Source organism: Lynx canadensis, chromosome A2 (assembly GCF_007474595.2).
Source record: "Lynx canadensis isolate LIC74 chromosome A2, mLynCan4.pri.v2, whole genome shotgun sequence".
NCBI classification, from domain to species: Eukaryota; Metazoa; Chordata; class Mammalia; order Carnivora; family Felidae; genus Lynx; species Lynx canadensis.
Genome location: NC_044304.2, coordinates 144706626 through 144724523, shown reverse-complemented (window position 1 = coordinate 144724523; position 17898 = coordinate 144706626). Strand labels below are relative to the sequence as shown.

At 44.7% G+C, this 17898-nt stretch overlaps 1 protein-coding gene across 1 annotated transcript; it reads right to left on the bottom strand.

The window, feature by feature from the left end:
• Window positions 1–568: 568 nt before the first annotated feature.
• On the bottom strand, window positions 569–14049 carry FAM71F2 (family with sequence similarity 71 member F2). The gene is made up of 6 exons (XM_030308381.1): window positions 13568–14049; window positions 11089–11102; window positions 10759–10956; window positions 9682–9931; window positions 5887–6005; window positions 569–1086 (listed from the first exon to the last, which is right to left on the bottom strand). Exons 1-6 carry the CDS (start codon window positions 13718–13720, stop codon window positions 891–893), a joined length of 930 nt encoding a protein of 309 aa, XP_030164241.1. The 5' UTR covers window positions 13721–14049; the 3' UTR covers window positions 569–890.
• Window positions 14050–17898: the final 3849 nt, after the last annotated feature.

Sequence of the window (17898 nt, the reverse complement as noted above, 5' to 3'; positions counted from 1 at the left end):
AGTGTGCACAAGGGGAAGAGGGGCACGTTCTTTCTCACTCTGTCACTCTATTTCCTATCGTGTGGACTCTAGAAAGGTGGGTCCTCTAGCCTTGATTTGCAGACCCGTGGCTCAAACACCATGCCAGCCTCAGTGGGCTTCCTGTGTCTCCGGAATAGGGCTCGGTATCTCTCCCACGCCGTCCCTCGAGGCAGGTAACTTGTCTGTTTGGGCCTCTCTAATATGCCCAGCATCAAGCACAGTGCCTGGCGCCTAGAGGGGGCTTGATAAATAGTTACTGAATATTGTGGTAGTGTTGTCCACGTAAGTATTTACCATTTGTCCAGAGGCTGGCCAGAGCTCCTGCCCCACCCCTCATACACACAGATACTGTGTCTTCCAGTTTGCTTTCATTAGGCCCGGGCTAGGAAAAGCCAAATCAGTTAGGACTCCTGGTCACTGGTGGTCATCGTCATAGTTGGTCGGCATCATTGTCAAGATTTCTCTCACTTTGGGTTTGCAGCAGCCCTGCCTGTTTCCCCCTACCCCCCCTGAATGAGGAAGTTGGCTTTCTCCTCAGGCCCGTTCCTCTGGACTGGACTTCGTGGCTCTGCTTGGCTGCTTTGGGGTTCCAGCTGAGCAGACAGAACATTTTTCCCATTTATTTTCCTAAGGGGTGAGCTCCCGTTCCTAATCGGTCCATCCCCAGCCTGAAGCCCTGCAGAGCACAGCCCGTAACAACTAGGAACTCACTTGGAGGTTTCTTGGTGGAAGTACAAAGCACTGTGTTATAAGCACCCTCATACCTCTCCCACGGTCTTTTGGCCCCCAGTGGGAAAACAGCATTGGTAGGAGATCGTGGCAAGCGCACAGAATGAAGCCAGGGAAGATCGCCCCGTTCCGGATAGGTGTCAGGGTCCAAAAAAGTTCTCTCCTAGGGAACTGGCAACAGGAGCCTGCAGAAAGTGCTCATCTGGATTCTCTTGTTCCCAGAGGCTGTGGCTCAAGGCAGCTCTCATGGGTATTTTCAAACTGACTGGAGATGCCACCCGCAAGGGGGTCTTAGAGCTGTCCAAATTGTCTCTTTTGATGGCGACATTGGTGTTACTGTGGGAGCCCAGGAATTTTGGAGTCATTGAAAGCAATAAAAGAAAGAGAAAGCATTGTTAAAAGTTTAATTTTAAAAAACTGTTTCTAGGGGCGCCTGGGTGGCGCAGTCGGTTAAGCGTCCGACTTCAGCCAGGTCACGATCTCGCGGTCCGTGAGTTCGAGCCCCGCGTCAGGCTCTGGGCTGATGGCTCAGAGCCTGGAGCCTGTTTCCGATTCTGTGTCTCCCTCTCTCTCTGCCCCTCCCCTGTTCATGCTCTGTCTCTCTCTGTCCCAAAAATAAATAAAAACGTTGAAGAAAGAAAAAAAAAAATTGAAAAAAAAAAAATAAAAAACTGTTTCTAAATTGTATATTTTCCAGTACAGGTGCCTTGAGTGTAGATGCGGATGTGGGAATGATGGCCAGGGACGACACGTATAAATGGTATGATATATCAAGAGAGACTTGGGGACGCCTGGATGGTTCAGTTGGTTAAGCGTCCGACCTCAGCTCAGGTCATGATCTCACGGGTTCATGGGTTTGAACCCGTGAGATCTGTGTGCAGACAGTGCGGAGCCTGCTTGGGATTCTCTCTCTCTCCCTCTCTCTGCCCCTCCCCCACTCACATGCACACGCTCTCTCACTCTCTCTCTCTCTCAAAATAAATAAATAAACATAAAGAGAGAGAGAGAGAGTGACTTGAACAAAGAAAACCAAGCAGGAGGGAGGCTCCGGCTAAGGTCTGCTCTGCTGGAGTGGAACAGATACCCCTCCAAATCTTAAGCACCACTTTTATGTGGTGAGAACCTAATTTGTTAACTAAGACTCAAAGGCAAGATCTGAGCCCCGTGGGATCTGCCTGATGCCCACTATAACCTGACAGTTATCAGCGTAAGGAAAAGAAAACCTCACGACAGTTTTCCAAAACAGTAACAGCTTTGAAAAAAGTTACAGCCACTGAATGTGCCTAGAAACACAGAGTGTGGCTAACATTTTTAAAATTTTTGATTCTAAGTGAAATACATGGTTATTTTATTTTATTTTAAAAATTTTATCTTATTTTTCAACGTTTATTTTTTGGGGGAAGGGAGGGGCAGAGAGAGAGGGAGACAGAGGATCCAAAGTGGGCTCTGTGCTGACAGCAGAGAGCCCGGTGCGTGGCTTGAACTCATGACCTGAGCCCAAGTCAGACTCTTAACCAACTGAGCCACCCAGGAACCCCCAGTTTGTTTTTGTTTTTCATTTAAAATAACCATGTTGGGGCACCTGGGTGGCTCAGTCAGTTGAGCATCTGACTCTTGATTTTGGCTCAGGTCGTGATCCCAGGGTCGTGGAATTGAGTCCCGCACCAGGCTCCTCACTGAGTGTGGAGCCTTCTTGAGAGTCTCTCTCTCTCTCTCTCTCTCCCTCTGCCTCATTTCCCTGCTCTCTTTCTCTAAAAATTAAAAAAAGAAAAGAAAACAAGGGAAACCACAAAAAAGCACCAAATGGAAAATAAAAATCACTCACACTGTAACTATTCAAAGATAAGATGCGATGATTTTTTTTTTTAAGTGAAAATAAGTTTAGAGTTACGTAGCCAGAGCCTGGCAAAATGGCCAAATAGTCTACAAAATCTTTGCCATAAAACACCTAGAGATGCTAGATAAAATATAATCACATAATTTAAAGTGTATTGCTAAGCCCACAAAAAGCAAAGAAAAATCCCAGGGGTCAAAAATTAAAGACTGGCAAAGTGTGGGCTGAAGCTGGGGGTGCCCGAGGGACTTGCCAGTCTTGGTGGCCCCGGACTCAGGTTTTACCCACTTCAGTTTAGGCCAACATGAGTCCCAAAGGTAAAGGCCTGTTTGAGAAAGCTCAGGATAAAAAAAATTCCAGCTACAGACTGCTCCAAGACCCAGACGGTTATCTTGCGTATCTGTCCATATCTGTGTACGAGGACGCACAGAGTAGCAACAGAGCATCTGATGTATCTGAAGACAGGGGAGCTCCTATTCCCCCCACAGGTTCTCAGTGGAAAGTGCCCGGGACAGTTTGAGGAGGAGGAAACTGGAAGTAAGTACAAGGGCTCTGGCTGCGGTAAAGTCAGAAGAGGCTGGAGCCCTACATGCCTTATGGTCTCTTGAAGCCATCGGAACACTCTCTCTTGCAAGACACAGCCTCACACTAAGGAAAAGCCACTGGAAATGGGGTCCAAATTGAGTAGGACGGGAAGAATAAAAGCAAAGAAAAGAGAAAGATCAGCTAAAGACAGGAGAGAGGATCACAGCCCTAGAAGTGCAAGGCCATCAACACTTCCCAAAAGCCACACAAGAGGGAGCTCTAGAGACCAAACCAGAAAGCAACCTGGACTGACCGTCATTCCCAAAGGTTCAGGAAAATCATTTTCACATTAAAAATAACTGTCGGAAAAGGATAGTAATCAAACTCCACACAAAATTAGAAAAACAAAGTATATGAAGCATACTAAATGCTTACAATGAAAGCACACTAAAAAGATATGCCTGCAAAACAAATGAAAAGTACAACCTAGCATTTCAAAATGAGCTAAAAGAAATTAAGAAAGTGATAGACTATATGAGGGTGCCACCCAAGTCAGAACTTAAAAGATTTGTAAATGGGGTGATGAAACTGAGGAGAGAGTCAAACATTTTTAAAGAAACCATTATTTCCCCAAATGAAGCCTAAACCAGAAAGAATACAGGAGCAAACAAAGCAGACAGTGCCTTAAGAGGAAGAAAAGAATAGAAGGAGAGCTTAAAGAAAGAAAAAGAGAAAATGACAGCTCTATTAGATAGGCAAAGATGAGCCAATATTCAAATAACAAGAGTATCCAAAAGAGAAAATTTTGCATTATAATTCAATACAACTATCTTGAAAGTAAAGCAAAACAAAACAAAACCAAACCCAAGAACCACAAGACTGGGAAGCACATATAAAGGCACGCAATGACCTGGGAGAGCAGCCCAGCATGACCACCACGGGGACCCTGCCCCAGAGGGAGGCTAAAACAGCACTGAGAGAGAGAAGGGGTGTGGAGAGTCCCTTGTCTAAAGCTGCTGCCTTTTCCCCCTGAAGCTGAAAGAGAGGGGCTTCCTAGGATCATCGAGAGATTTTGAACTGGGGCCCCCTGGAGGCAGGGGTCCTCGGAGACCCCATAGGTAGGGACACAAGTCCTGAGCAGGAAATCTGAAGGGCGGGAAAGATGGAAGAATAGATCTCTTGAGTGGAGGAGTGAAGAGGAGTCATTCCTGTGTCCAGGGGCTCATCAAAGTCTGAGAGGACATTTCCTGAGGGCCAGACGTGGACTATACCTGAGACAGAGAGCGCCAGCCTGGAGCCATTGTTAAGCCCTGCCCAAGAGAACGCCCTTACAGCCAGAGCCTGAGGGGGGTAGTGGCTGGAGGAAAGGAAGGTGTCAGAGCATCACCAGAGTTGCAGTTGGGGGTGACGGGGGTGTCAGGTGTGGGACTTTAAAGAACCCAAGGAAGCTTCTAAGAGAAAAAATTAGCTTTAAAGTTAGGAAACAGGGGGTGCCTGGGTGGCTCAGTCAGCTGGGCATACAGTTTCTGCTCAGGTCATGATCTCACAGTTCATGAGTTCGAGCCCCGTGTTGGCTCTGTGCTGACAGCTCAGAGCCTGGAGCCTGCTTCGGATTCTGTCTCTGTCTCTCTCTGTACCTCCCCCGCTCTCTTTCTCTCTCTCTCAAAATATAAATAAACATTTAAAAAAATTTTTAAGTTAGGAAACAGAAGGAGAAGAGGAGTGAAAACCCAGTGCCCACCGTGAAGGGCCATCTTAACATGAGGCCAGACTGAGGGAAGGTGTGAACAGTTCAGAGTTTTGGTAATTATCAGCCACATTTTAATTTCAGAATTGATGCTTCTTTTGCAGTTTAAAGGGACCAGAGGACCTTTTATATTCTAAGAGGGAGCCCATATGCTTAGGGGGCCCGTCAGAGAATCAGCTTTTATCTAAGGGCAAGAAGAAAACTCCCACTGAAAAAATTATAAAGGGAAGACAAAAATAAATTTACATTAAAATAACTTTTTTAGTGTTTATTTTTGAGAGAGACAGAGACAGAGACAGAGCACAAGCGGGGGAAAGGCAGAGAGAGAGGGAGACACAGAATCCAAAGCAGGCTCCAGGCTCCGAGCTGTCAGCACAGAGCCCGACGCGGGGCTTGAACCCACGAACCGTGAGATCATGACCCGAACCAAAGTCGAATGCTTAACCGACTGAGCCACTCAGGTGCCCCCCAAATAAATTTACATTTTGATGGTATCCTGCAAGTTGTACCTGTTCAATGTATTGATTGGGTGATCTTGCTTTCGTTTTCCATCGCTCGTTGCACAAAGAGTCTCATACAATTAGTGAATTAGTAAATGGCTTTGGAGCCATGTCTGCTTTGGGTTACTGTCTATTCTGTCCATTTTACAGAACAGATAAGTGAGGTGAAGAGAACTCAGAACTGTCTTACCCGGGGGACCCTGGTGAACCGGGTTTGGAGGTAGTCGATATGGAGCTCCATGAACCTGCCTGATCAGCTGACCCTCCTCTGATAACTTACTCACCCCTCGTTCCTTTTATTGAGCACCGTCTATGAAAGCACTGCAGTTTGCCTAGGGAATATTCAGACCCAACAGCCACAGACCCTGTTTCTGACAGGCTTATAATAAAACTGAGGGGAGAAATCATATGCATAATGGTCTAGAATAAAAAGAAGGAACTGAGGTAGTTTGGCCGAGGGTGCCACCGTCCCCACCCACGGCTCAGTGCTGCGGGAAGGGATGCTGGAGCTGCCTGCACGGAGGACCCACCTGTCCGCTGTCAGCTGGGGCCTCCCTGTGATATTCGAGAAACTGTCACTGGTCTGTTCGGCTGTCAACAGCATGAAGCTTTCGCTGGGCTGGGCGGATGGCAGGAGGCTGCCTTCAGGCTGGGTGGAGAAAGTTACAGTCAGATGACCAGATCTGCCTGGAGTTCTCGGCCTCCTTGGGCCAGAACCTTGAAGGGACTCAGCCTTGAGTCTTCCAGCCTCGACCCGGAAACCTGTTCCTTAAGCATCAAGCCCCAGAATCATCAGAGCCCAACTGGGCCCTGGCAGGATAACGTCCTCTCTCTGCTGGGCTGCCAATGGCTACTGTGCCTGAACGTTAAGAACGAGAGCAGCAGGGCTGGGAAGCTGACTTTGGAAGGCAGTGATAGTAATACGGAAAGGCCTTCAACTGAGACAAGAGGAAGGGTTTAGGTTCTGAAATCTGAAGGTGTTAGGCAATCCAGCCTATCGATCTCTTTCTTTCTGTGCTTCTACCCTAAGCAGGTCCTGGAAACGCCTTCTCTGTGTCAAAAGGGCTGGGGGGTGGGGAGCCTCAAATAAACTGAGAGGAAAAAGTGAATCCTTGGGGGAAAGGTTTACAGACACTTGTGATTCAAGGGTTAAACTTCTTGATACATAAAAAGCTTTATTTTACAAACCAGTTTAGAAAAAAACACAAAATGCCAATAGAGAAATAGCCTAAGGGCACAAAAAGACTGTATAATGATGTTCAAACTCATTGAAAATCAAATGGCTGTTACTTTTTCACCTATCATACTAGAAAATTTATTAAAATTTATTCTTCTCTATTGTGATAAGGACACAGTGACATAGACACTCATATTACTGGAGAGAGTATACTTTGGCATGAGCTTTCTGGAAATAATCTGGCAATATGTATCAAGAGCCTTAAAAATGCTCATACCCTTTGAATTCTGCTTCTAATAATCTATTCTGAGAAAACAAGCAGAAATGTGGTCAGTTCACACAAATGCTTGTTCTAGCATCATTTACCATAATGAAAAGTTGGAAACAACTCTAAATGTCTGATAACAGGAGAATGGCAAAGTAAATTTTAATTCATTCACACAACTACTGGAACGGCATGAAATTATCAAAATGATGTGTATGAAGAGCTTTAAAAAGAAATGGGAAAATGCTTCTGATATAATCTCAACTGAAAAAAAGCAACATTCAGACATTTATTATGTATTGAATATCCTCAAATATATAAATTAAAAATTAATTTAAGATGGAAGACTGTCCAGACCCCAAACTGTATCACAAAACCGTAATCACCATGACAGTACGGTACTGGCACAAAAACAGACACTCAGATCAATGGAACAGAAGAGAGAACCCAGAAATGGACCACAAACGTAGGGCCAACTAATCTTTGACAAAGCAGGAAAGAATATCCAATGGAATAAAGATAGTCTTTCAGCAAGTGGTGCTGGGAAAACTGGACAGCGACGTGCAGAAAAATGAACCTGGACCACTTTCTCACACCATACACAAAAATAAACTCAAAATGGATGAAAGACCTAAACGTAAGACAGGAAGCCATCAAAATCCTGGAGGAGAAAGCAGGCAAAAACCTCTTTGATCTCAGCCGCAGCAACTTCTTACTCAACACGTCTCCAGAGGCAAGGGAAACAAAAGCGAAAATGAACGATTGGGACCTCATCAAAATAAAAAGCTTCTTCACAGCGAAGGAAACAATCAGCAAAACTAAAAGGCAACGGACGGAATGGGAGAAGATATTTGCAAACAACACATCAGTGAAGGGTTGGTATCCAAAATCTATAAAGAACTTATCAAACTCAACACCCAAAAAACAAATAATCCAGTGAAGAAATGGGCAAAAGACATGAATAGACACTTCTCCAAAGAAGACATCTGGATGGCCAACCGACACATGAAAAAATGCTCAACATCACTCATCATCAGGGAAATACAAATCAAAACCACAATGAGATACCACCTCACACCTGTCAGAATGGCTAACATTAACAAGTCAGGCAACGACAGATGTTGGCAAGGATGTGGAGAAAGAGGATCTCTTTTGCATTGTTGGTGGGAATGCAAGCTGGTGCAACCACTCTGGAAAACAGTATGGAGGTTCCTCAAAAAATTAAAAATAGAACCACCCTATGACCCAGCAATTGCACTACTAGGTATTTATCCAAGGGATACAGGTGTGCTGTTTCGAAGGGGCACATGCACCCCCATGTTTATAGCAGCACTATCAACAGTAGCCAAAGTACGGAAACAGCCCAAATGTCCACTGATGGATGAATGGATAAAGAAGATGTGGTATATAAATACAATGGAGTATTACTCAGCAATCAAAAAGAATGAAATCTTGCCATTTGCAACTACGTGAATGGAACTAGAGGGTATTATGCTAAGCGAAGCTAGTCAGTCAGAGAAAGACAAAAATCATATGACTTCACTCATATGAGGACTTTAAGATACAAAACAGATGGGGCGCCTGGGTGGCGCAGTCGGTTAAGCGTCCGACTTCAGCCAGGTCACGATCTCGCGGTCCGTGAGTTCGAGCCCCGCGTCAGGCTCTGGGCTGATGGCTCAGAGCCTGGAGCCTGTTTCCGATTCTGTGTCTCCCTCTCTCTCTGCCCCTCCCCCATTCATGCTCTGTCTCTCTCTGTCCCAAAAATAAATAAACGTTGAAAAAAAAAATTAAAAAAAAAAAAGATACAAAACAGATGAACATAAGGGAAGGGAAACAAAAATAATATAAAAACAGGGAGGGGGACAAAACATAAGAGACTCTTAAATATGGAGAACAAACAGAGGGTTACTGGAGGGGATGTGGGAGGGGGGATGGGCTAAATGGATAAATTATTGTTGCACTATATCCTAACTAACTTGGATGTAAATTTTTTTAAAAAGTGATCTAGGGGGAAAAAAAGATGGAAAACTGTTAAGAAACAAAACAAATAAAAATCAGGGGGTGGTGGTAGGAATAGGAAAACCAGGAAACAGACTCTTAACCATAGAGAACAAACAGAGGGTTGATGGAGGGAGGTGGGCAGGGGGAGGGTTAAATGGGTGATGGGCATTAAGGAAGGCACTTGTGATGAGCACTGGGTATTGTAGGTAAGTGATGAATCACTAAATTCTACTCCTGAAACTAATACTACACTGTATGTTAACTAATTGGAATTTAAATAAAAAATTGGAGAAAGAATAAATATATAAACAAGCAAACATTAAAAAAAAAAAGAACCTGGCAAATTCAATCTAGCCTCTAACGTTAAAGAATAAATGTTTTCAAAGTTTCAATATATTCAACAATGTGAAAGCATATGCAAAATTCTTCAGTTGATATTAAGAAGACAGCATAACTCTAATGCCAAAACCTAATAAAGATCAAACAAAAAAAGGAAAAAAAATACATAAAATGGAAGACTGGAAGGAAGTATGCCAGAATGTTCCAAGTGATTGCTTGGGGTTGGAGAGAAGTAGGGGTGATTTTTCTGTGATTTTCTAATTTTCTTCAGTGAGCATTATTCCTTTTTTAAAACTTAAAAACAAAAAACCCAACAGAAAACAATTTTTAAGTGAGTTAACCACTTTATAGCTCTTTTTTTAAGAAAAAGAAATTCATTTGCTTTTTATGTTTGTAGACCCCAGTTTGATGCGTGTGTATCCTTGGCCCTTGAAAACAAAGTCTGCCCCTGCAACACCAGACTTTAATGCCCACCAATCCTCTAAGGAGCTGGGCTTCCCATCCCCCGTCTCGCTGCAGGTCTTGGCGGGAGGCCCCACTTACCGTTATTTCGGTGGAGCTGTTGGACATTTTGGGCACCAGGCAGTGCGTGAATTGGATTCTTGGGTCTTTGGTGGTGATGGACAGACCTTTCTGCAGAATTTTCACCAAGCGGATCCAGAATTGAAATACGGCCTCTGGGTGGTGTTCGTGGAGCCTCAGGTAGTAGATCTTTTCAGTCACTGTCCTAACCCTCAGGATGCGTTGGAGCCGGTCACAGATTTGTAGCTCCACAAACTTCAGGGGGAGAATCCTGGACACAATCAGGAAATCCCCACAGCAGAGGGGCCCATGCATTCAATCAATCATGCGTGCCTACCTAGAGCCTGGCCCCATCTCACTAGGCTCCCGCCTCTGCTTGGGGGATGCCCATGGGAGAAAGCTCATGGTCTGGGAGTGGGAATGATTACAAAACTAACTCTTCTCTGACTTTCAGGGCCTTCATCACTAAAGAACCTGCCCACATCAATAACAATGGCTGATAGACGATGTCTAACCTCTCATTCAATCCTCACACCCTTTGATGAAAGAAAGGTATTTTTCATTCCATTGTACAGATGGTGAAACTGAGGCTCAGAACAGCTAACTGATGTGCCCAAGTTTAGACCACGTTAAGTAGGAACTGGAACTCAGGTGTTCTGACCCTATTTCCATCCAGATCTCCTCCCTGTATCCTAGTTAACCTTGCTGAGACAGTAAGAAGGGTGGATGTGTCCTGTACATCCAGTATTTGGTTTTTTTTTCAATTGTAACACTCCATCATCCCATCTGACTTTCATACCCCTCGCCTTTTTGCGGGGGAAACCCCCTAAGTCTATAGTGACAATATAAAAGTAAATAAAAGGAAGCCAAGATCCTCAAAGACCAGGCTGAGACAGAGACCAGGGCTCTATCACTTCACCAAGCACAGTGTCTGGTATATCCAGATACGAAAGACATGTTTTTTAATGAATGAATTCTACATAGTTTATACACTATACATCGTGTATACACATAGCTTATATACTGTCCTTTCTTTTTATCTAAAATCCAGCTGCAAAACAATGCGGTCATCCCACCCCTTCTGCAGCCTTTCTTTACCTGCTGAGGGTGACCACTGGAGCACAATCAGGTGAGCTCCAGGTGGAAAACTGACCCTGGGGCCAGGTGACGTTGGCCATCAGGAGGATGTTGGGGAGTGGCAAGGAGGGCACTGAGGAGGTCACCCCGAGGATCACAGTGGTAGAACCTTCATAGACATCCATCCAGCTCCCGGGCTTAGTGACCTGGAAATCAGCCCAGGTACATGGGTCAGGGAGAAAGAGGAAGGCAAGGGTGGGAGAATACAGGTGCTGGAAAGCAGCACTTTAACTTGGGGACATGCTCGGAGCAAGTGTGCGGCACACTGGCCTGGGCAATGACCAGCATCCATCCTTTTTGTGGGTCTCTCCAAATAGACCAGCTCATTGGCGACAGGAAACTGTGTTGCCCTCCTTTGCATCCTCTGCATTATCCAACGTTAAAGGGATGCATTAGTAAGAAAAGGCTGAGAGGCATTGACATTTTATTCCCCCATCCTCGGGTAGAAGCAGCCAGCACAGGTTTCCAATGATCTGGAAGGGAGATTGTGTAAAGAAGGTTCCAGAAGGGGAGGAGAGTGAGGAAAGAGCTAGTGAATGGGGCAGACCCAGGCAGCCCAGCTTGAGGGACGATTGGGGAGCTTCCCGCAAGATGAGGGAGGGCCCGGCTTGTTGCTAGATCTCGTGAGAACCTGTTCTCTTGCAGCATCAGAGGCAGCCCAGGGAGACTGGATGCTTTGCACTGGGCACAGTATTTCAGCTAAGACACGCCCGCCTCACTGTCCAGGGCGGGCAGAGAAGCCTCCAAGGAACCACAAGGACCAAGGTAAGGTAAGGAACATTTGAGGAGTGACCGACCAGAGAGCCTTCTCCCAATGTTCTAGGCTTTGTAGGGCCATTGACACCATTTCACAACCATGGTGGAGCCGGGGACAAGGGGAAAGCCCCAGGAATAACTGAAATTTCAGTTCCCATACGCCTTACTAGATGGTGCTCCTAAGAAAAGTCCATTTTCGTTTTGAAGGAAAAAACAAAAACAAACATTTCTTGGAGCCCACAGTGCGGAATGACATTCACATGCACTACGAAACACAGGGGCGGCACACATTGAGAGTAAGTGCTAAGTAAAGGTTTGTGAGTGATGTTTTTTACAGGTGATGGCAGAGAGGTGCTACTGAAGAGGGGGGAGAAAGGGAGCCACCTAATTGTGTGGGGTGATTCCTTTCAGGTCAACTTTTCACTCTGCCACGGGGCAGCTCCAGCAGACAGGCTTTGCCCTCCCCAGAACAGTCCGAGTTTCCTGCTGCATGAATCACTAAGGGTCCACCCAGAGAATCTACACAGTTTTAATAGCAGGTCAAAGAGAACAGAGTAAGAGAATAAACCTCCTGCCAAAACCTCACACCCAGATAGAAATGACTGGAATTCGCTATCCCGAGTCTGGATCTGCCACGTCCCTGCTCTTCCTCCGCTGAGACTGTGTTAGGAAGGAGCACGCCCGCGGGCTGCCAGCTGATTGCCCCACTCTGCAGCCCCCTGGGAGCAGTGCAGGAACTGGGGAGCACTCGGAGCGGCGGACCGGCTCTTTGAAATCTGGGGGGCTCCGTCAGGGAGTAGCTTGCTGCTCTGTGAACGCGTCTTCTAATTGAGCTCAAATTGTCTCCACTCTCTCCTGTGACTCCTCACTGCTTTGTGACCCCATCACATGGATTCCTGAGCACAGACCCTCCCTATGGGTTCTAGCCTCCCACTTTCACCCAGGTAACTGAAGTCCCTTGGCCTGCAGTGTCCTCCCTCTGCTCCTCCACTTACCAAAGTCTTAGGGATACCTCCAAGAAGGGCTTCACCTCCTCCTCTGGGGAGCCTTCTTCAACTGCCAAACTCCAAAAAGTGCGCTGAACTCCTTGGACACTAGCACCCTTCTCTCTCATGCTTTAGGGATGAGCTGGTCCAAACCACCTGCCAGAGCTTTCTTAGCAGTGACCATGTTATAACATGCCCTTTAAATTGACAAATTCATGAGCTCCTTGGCCGGGATACCATCTGACCTCTCTTTGCATCTCCTGCCCCACACACAGCACACAGCACACAGACCATGAGAAGCTGGTCATGCGGCACTTGCAAAGGAGCACAGGTATGCAGATCCCAGCTAGACTTCTAGAGGGAGGTAGGTGGGCAGGCCCTCAGTAAGATGTCACGCGCACTTTTTTTTTTTTTTAAGGTAAACTCTACCCCCAACATGAGGCTTGAACTCATGACCCCAAGACAAAGAGTCATATGCTCTACTCACTGAGCCAGTCAGGTGCCCCAAGATGTCATATGACTATCCCATACTCCCAGTGGCCTCATGCTTCCCAGGCCAAAAATGCTAACTTCCAATGGCCATAGCACCGCCTTTTAGGGGATGTAGAATCTGGGCAAGGCCGATTCTAGGGGCTTGGCTCTCAAACAAGGCTATTTCTAAACCATCCCATGGAGAGGAGGTTGGGTTTCAGAGCAGGGATTCTAAAAACAACCTTCATTCCCTCTAACCAACCATTCCTTCCCTAGTGGCCCATGGACCCTGCCTGGAGGGTGAGCCCTGAGGTCCCCTTTTGCAGTTTGTAATTCTATTTCCTGAAAGCATATGACCTTCAAGGAGCCCCATCATGCTGTAGGCACAGACTGAGCTGAACTTGGGATCCAGACCCTCTGGTTGTCCCTAGCCATAGCAGCCTCCTTCTCCTCCCCAGGGCTTTCAGAGGCCTTTTTGGACCAGCACTTTTGGACCAACCCTTAGGAACAAGTTCTGGAAAGCGAAAGAAAGTGGGTTCTGAGCTGCACACAGGTACCTGGATAAAGTTGCTTTCAAATACCACCGAGTCGGAGAACAAGTTGAATTCTGGAGAATGAACCAGTTGACAAAGAAGGCCATCTTCCACCCCCAGATCCACTCCAGGGCCTGGTTCCCTGACCTCAGGTGGGAGGCCCCTAATTTTACTCATTGGTTCTTGGGACGAATGGGCTGGAGAACATCTCTGGGGCTCCACTCAGACCCAGCCCAATTCTAAGGTGTTGGTGTGACCACTGCTCCCCCCAACCTCCACAGCTCCCCCTCCCCTCCTGACTTACAAGCTGTCCACCAGGCCAGGGAGGGCCTGTCGGCTCACAATGGCAGGCATGACATCAAGGAATGTGATGGGTAACAACAGGAAAGGAAAAAAAGAAGACGCAAGGGAGGATTGGGGATAAGCAGAGCTTTTTTCTCCCCTTTCCTACGCACTACAAACTAGCAGTAATAGTAGTCTATTCCATTTTTCACTCAGTTTCTCTGCATACATGAGGAAAATGCACTACGGTTATGGCAAGACAGTGGTGAGTTGGCCGGAACAGCAAGGCAGTTTCTCCAGAAACCCACAGCCTTCAATCCTCTCCCCAGATGGTGAAGCCCCTCACAAAAACTTTATCTGTGTGAATTCCCTAAAGTCAGGCACTCACCGGGCCAGAGGAGCTCGGGACGAAGATGAGTAATTCACGCCAATCTTCCCTACCTCGTTTCATGGGAGAAAATGAGAACTTTTTGGAAACACCGGGCTGTTAACAAGGCAAAGAGGCTTATTTCTTTGGGAACAGTGGGCAGATGAAGTGCAGCACAGTGGCGTGCTGGAGCCAGCACAAAAGAGACCTGTGAAAACGATTCGGATTTTCAGGCATTTTACGAGCCATTGTTAAACATAGCCAATAGTAAAAATTTAACTACGGAAACTTACACTTCAACAAATTATACAAAAGCAAAGGTAATGACCCAAACTCACCACTTCTTAATTGTTTTACTATATTTTACTACTCTCTATACCCTTGAGGTTATTTACGTCGATTGTATCTACAGGGTAGAAACACTGTGTGATGCTGCACTACCTCGTCCTATCTTCTCGGGGTGTGTTGGTCACTTCATGTTGGTCACTATCTTGAAACCAGCCATGTTGGGAGTTATTTACACCATGGAAATCAATTAAGCCTCGATTTATTGTTTTGTTGGCTGCCTAAAAGGATAAAGGGGTGCCTGGATACCTCAGTCGGTTAAGCGTCTGACTTTGGCTCAGGTCATGATCTCACGGCTCGCGAGTTCAAGCCCCGCGTCGGGCTGTGCGCTGACAGCTCAGAGCCTGGAGCCTGCTTCGGATCCTGTGTCTCCCTCTCTCTCTGCCTCTCCCCTGCTCACACTCTTCTCTCTCTCTGTCAAAAATACACATAAAAAAAAAATAAAGGGATAGAAAAAATGTTGATGTAAATTGTGTGTGGCTGTTGCTATTGTAGGCCCACAGAAAATCTGAGGAGTCTCAGTAGCTTTCAGTATTTGAAAGCTATTATCTGATTTAGCAAAGAAGTTGCCGAAGTCGCTGATGAACGTGTAAAGTTCCAACATACAACTAGGTTAATTCATTTTCATCTTACTCGTTAATGTAAGTGGAAAAATCAGCCAACATTCTGGTCGGAACTGTACTTGTCAGTTGCGTTGGTTGGCTAGGAATACAAGAGTTTGACAAAAACCAGTGAAAGATTTCTGTGAGAATCAATTGGCTATATGAAACGTACAAGAGCACTATTGTTAGTTGTAAATTGGGTGCTATACGCACTTTACGTCAGTAAAACTGTAGAGAAAACATACATACTTATATGTATGCATATATCTACATATAGATATATACATACATATATATTATATAATTATAATGATATGATTATAATATATAATATGACTAATTATAATGTATATTAAATTGTAGTTATAATGCATATAACACTATACATATCGTATACATATATATGTAATAATAACATGTGTATGCATGTATGATTATTATTTTACATATTATATGTATATCCCCACTCAGAGACCTGGTGTGAAACATTTACTAGTGTACCATTTAGTGGCACCAACTCCTCCCCTCCCCTTGCAATCTCCTATCTTTGGTACCAGGAGAAGAAACTTCCACTTAAAGACTTCTTCAGGATGCATGAAGTTGAGGAGGAGTGAGTTATTAGTTATCCTCTCAGACTAGGACTGGATAGCTATCAGGCATTCTCACTTTGGTGTTTGTACAGGAGTGAGCCAAGGAGGTAAGTCGGTTCTCTCATGTCTTTTAAACCCTCAAGACACACGGGCACAATCCTCCTGTGACCAGAGTTAAATTTCCTGGTGCTTCTCTTAACATAGGGTGGGAGGCCTGCTTCTCATTGGTATTTTTCCAAACCTGTTACATCAGAGGCAGAAGTTTGTATCGTAGTGGCTTATTTCTTCTTAAGACTTGCTCATCGTGGGGCACCTGGGTGGCTCAGTCGGTTGAGTGTCTGACTTCGGCTCAGGTCATGATCTCACAGCTCGTGAGTTCGAGCCCCGCGTCGGGCTCTGTGCTGACAGCTCAGAGCCTGGAGCCTGCTTCGGATTCTGTGTCTCCCTCTCTCTCTGCTCCTCCCCTGCTCACATGCTGTCTCTCTCTCTCTCCAAAATAAATAAAGATTAAAAAAAAAAAAAAAAAGACTTGCTCATTGGAAGCGAAAATTAACTCTTACAATTTTTTATTGATGCAAAGATTATAATAGTAGAAATTCAAATATTCAAACAAACTTCAAGGTCATTATTTTGGCTTTTTTTGCATTATTTTACTCTCTGTTCTTGACATTTTTTCTCCTTTCCTTATAAAAGGTAAATGTCCATCAATAAAGCACCAGTTAAATTATGATACTTCTATATTAATGTTTTGCAGCCATTAAGATATGGCAACTTTATATATACTGATATGGAATGACTACTGAGACCTATACAGTTAGAAAAAGATGAAAAACAGTATATATAAAATGCTATCACTTGGGTAAAAGGATTTAAAAAAAGGATATGCTTGAACATGCCCAGATCATTTCTGGGAGAATAAAAATGTAGGGCATTGGTAATGGTGGTGAAAAAAGGACTTATTTTTCACACTTTATTTTTTGTACTGTTTGAACTATTTACCATAAGCAAGTGTTTCCTTATTAAGTAAATTTTAAAAAGTGGTAAAGAAATTTCTTGTACATGGCTCTACAAATATTTGCTGAGAAGCAACTATGTACATAGTATGCTACATACTGGAAGAATCATTATTAGCTCCAAAAGTAGTCTGACCAGAGTTGTGGACATGTGGTCAGGGCTGTATTGAACATAACTGTTTACTTCCTGAGATAAAGACACATATTTGAATAAATACGGGCTGGAAGACTTCAAATATATAAAAACCTATAAACCTACATCTACGCAAAGAGTAAGCAACCACTAGAAATTCGAAATACATGAGTCAACATTTTAATATATATACACATATAATTTTTGAAGTTCTTTAAACAAAAATTGAATGTTTAAAAATGGTAACAATGCAGGGGCATCTGGGTGGCTCGGTCGGTTCAGCATCCAACTCTTGATTTTGACTCAGGTCATGATCTCACAATCATGAGCTGGAGACCCATGTCCGGCTCCATGCTGAGTGTGGAGCCTGCTTAGGATTCCCTCTCTCTCTCTGCCCACGCCCCACTCTCTCACTTGCTCTTTCAAAATAAGTAAACATTTAAAAATTTTTAAGTGATAACAATGTAGTATGAAACGTTAGGTTTAGAACATACATAGAAGTAAAATATAAGACAAAAAGGAACAGAGGATGAGGGGGAAATAAAGGTGTAGTATCGCAGGGCTTTCGTATTATACCTGAAGTGATAAAATACTATTTGAATTTTTTATTTTTTACATTTATTTATTTTTGAGAGACAGAGTGACGCAAAGCGTGAGCGGGGGAGGGGCAGAGAGAGAAGGAGACACAGAATCAGAATCAGGCTCTGGGCTCTGAGCAAGAGGTCAGCACAGAGCCTGATGCGGGGCTCGAACCCACAAACTGTGAGATCGTGACCTGAGCCAGAGTTGGACACTTAACTGCCTGAGCCACCCAGATGCCCCAATAAAATACTATTTGAAGTCAGACTATAATAAGTTAAAGATGTTTGTTGTGAATCCTAGAATAGAGGAACCATTAAAAAAACTAAACAGAGATCTATAGCTAATAAATCAATAGTGAAGATAAAATAGAACACTAAATAATTCACAATCCAAAAGAAAGTAAGAGGAAAAATGGAACAAAGAACAGATGGGAAATAGAAA

What these genes read in the sequence shown, in the direction of transcription:
- FAM71F2 (XM_030308381.1), bottom strand. Translation starts at nt 13,720, where the DNA reads ATGAGTAAAATTAGGGGCCTCCCACCTGAGGTCAGGGAACCAGGCCCT. An exon ending in CCAGTGGTCACCCTCAGCAG is followed by an intron (nt 9,932 to 10,758) that starts GTAAAGAAAGGC and finishes GATTGTGTCCAG; the next exon opens with GATTCTCCCCCTGAAGTTTG. An exon ending in ACAGCTCCACCGAAATAACG is followed by an intron (nt 6,006 to 9,681) that starts GTAAGTGGGGCC and finishes TTCTCCACCCAG; the next exon opens with CCTGAAGGCAGCCTCCTGCC.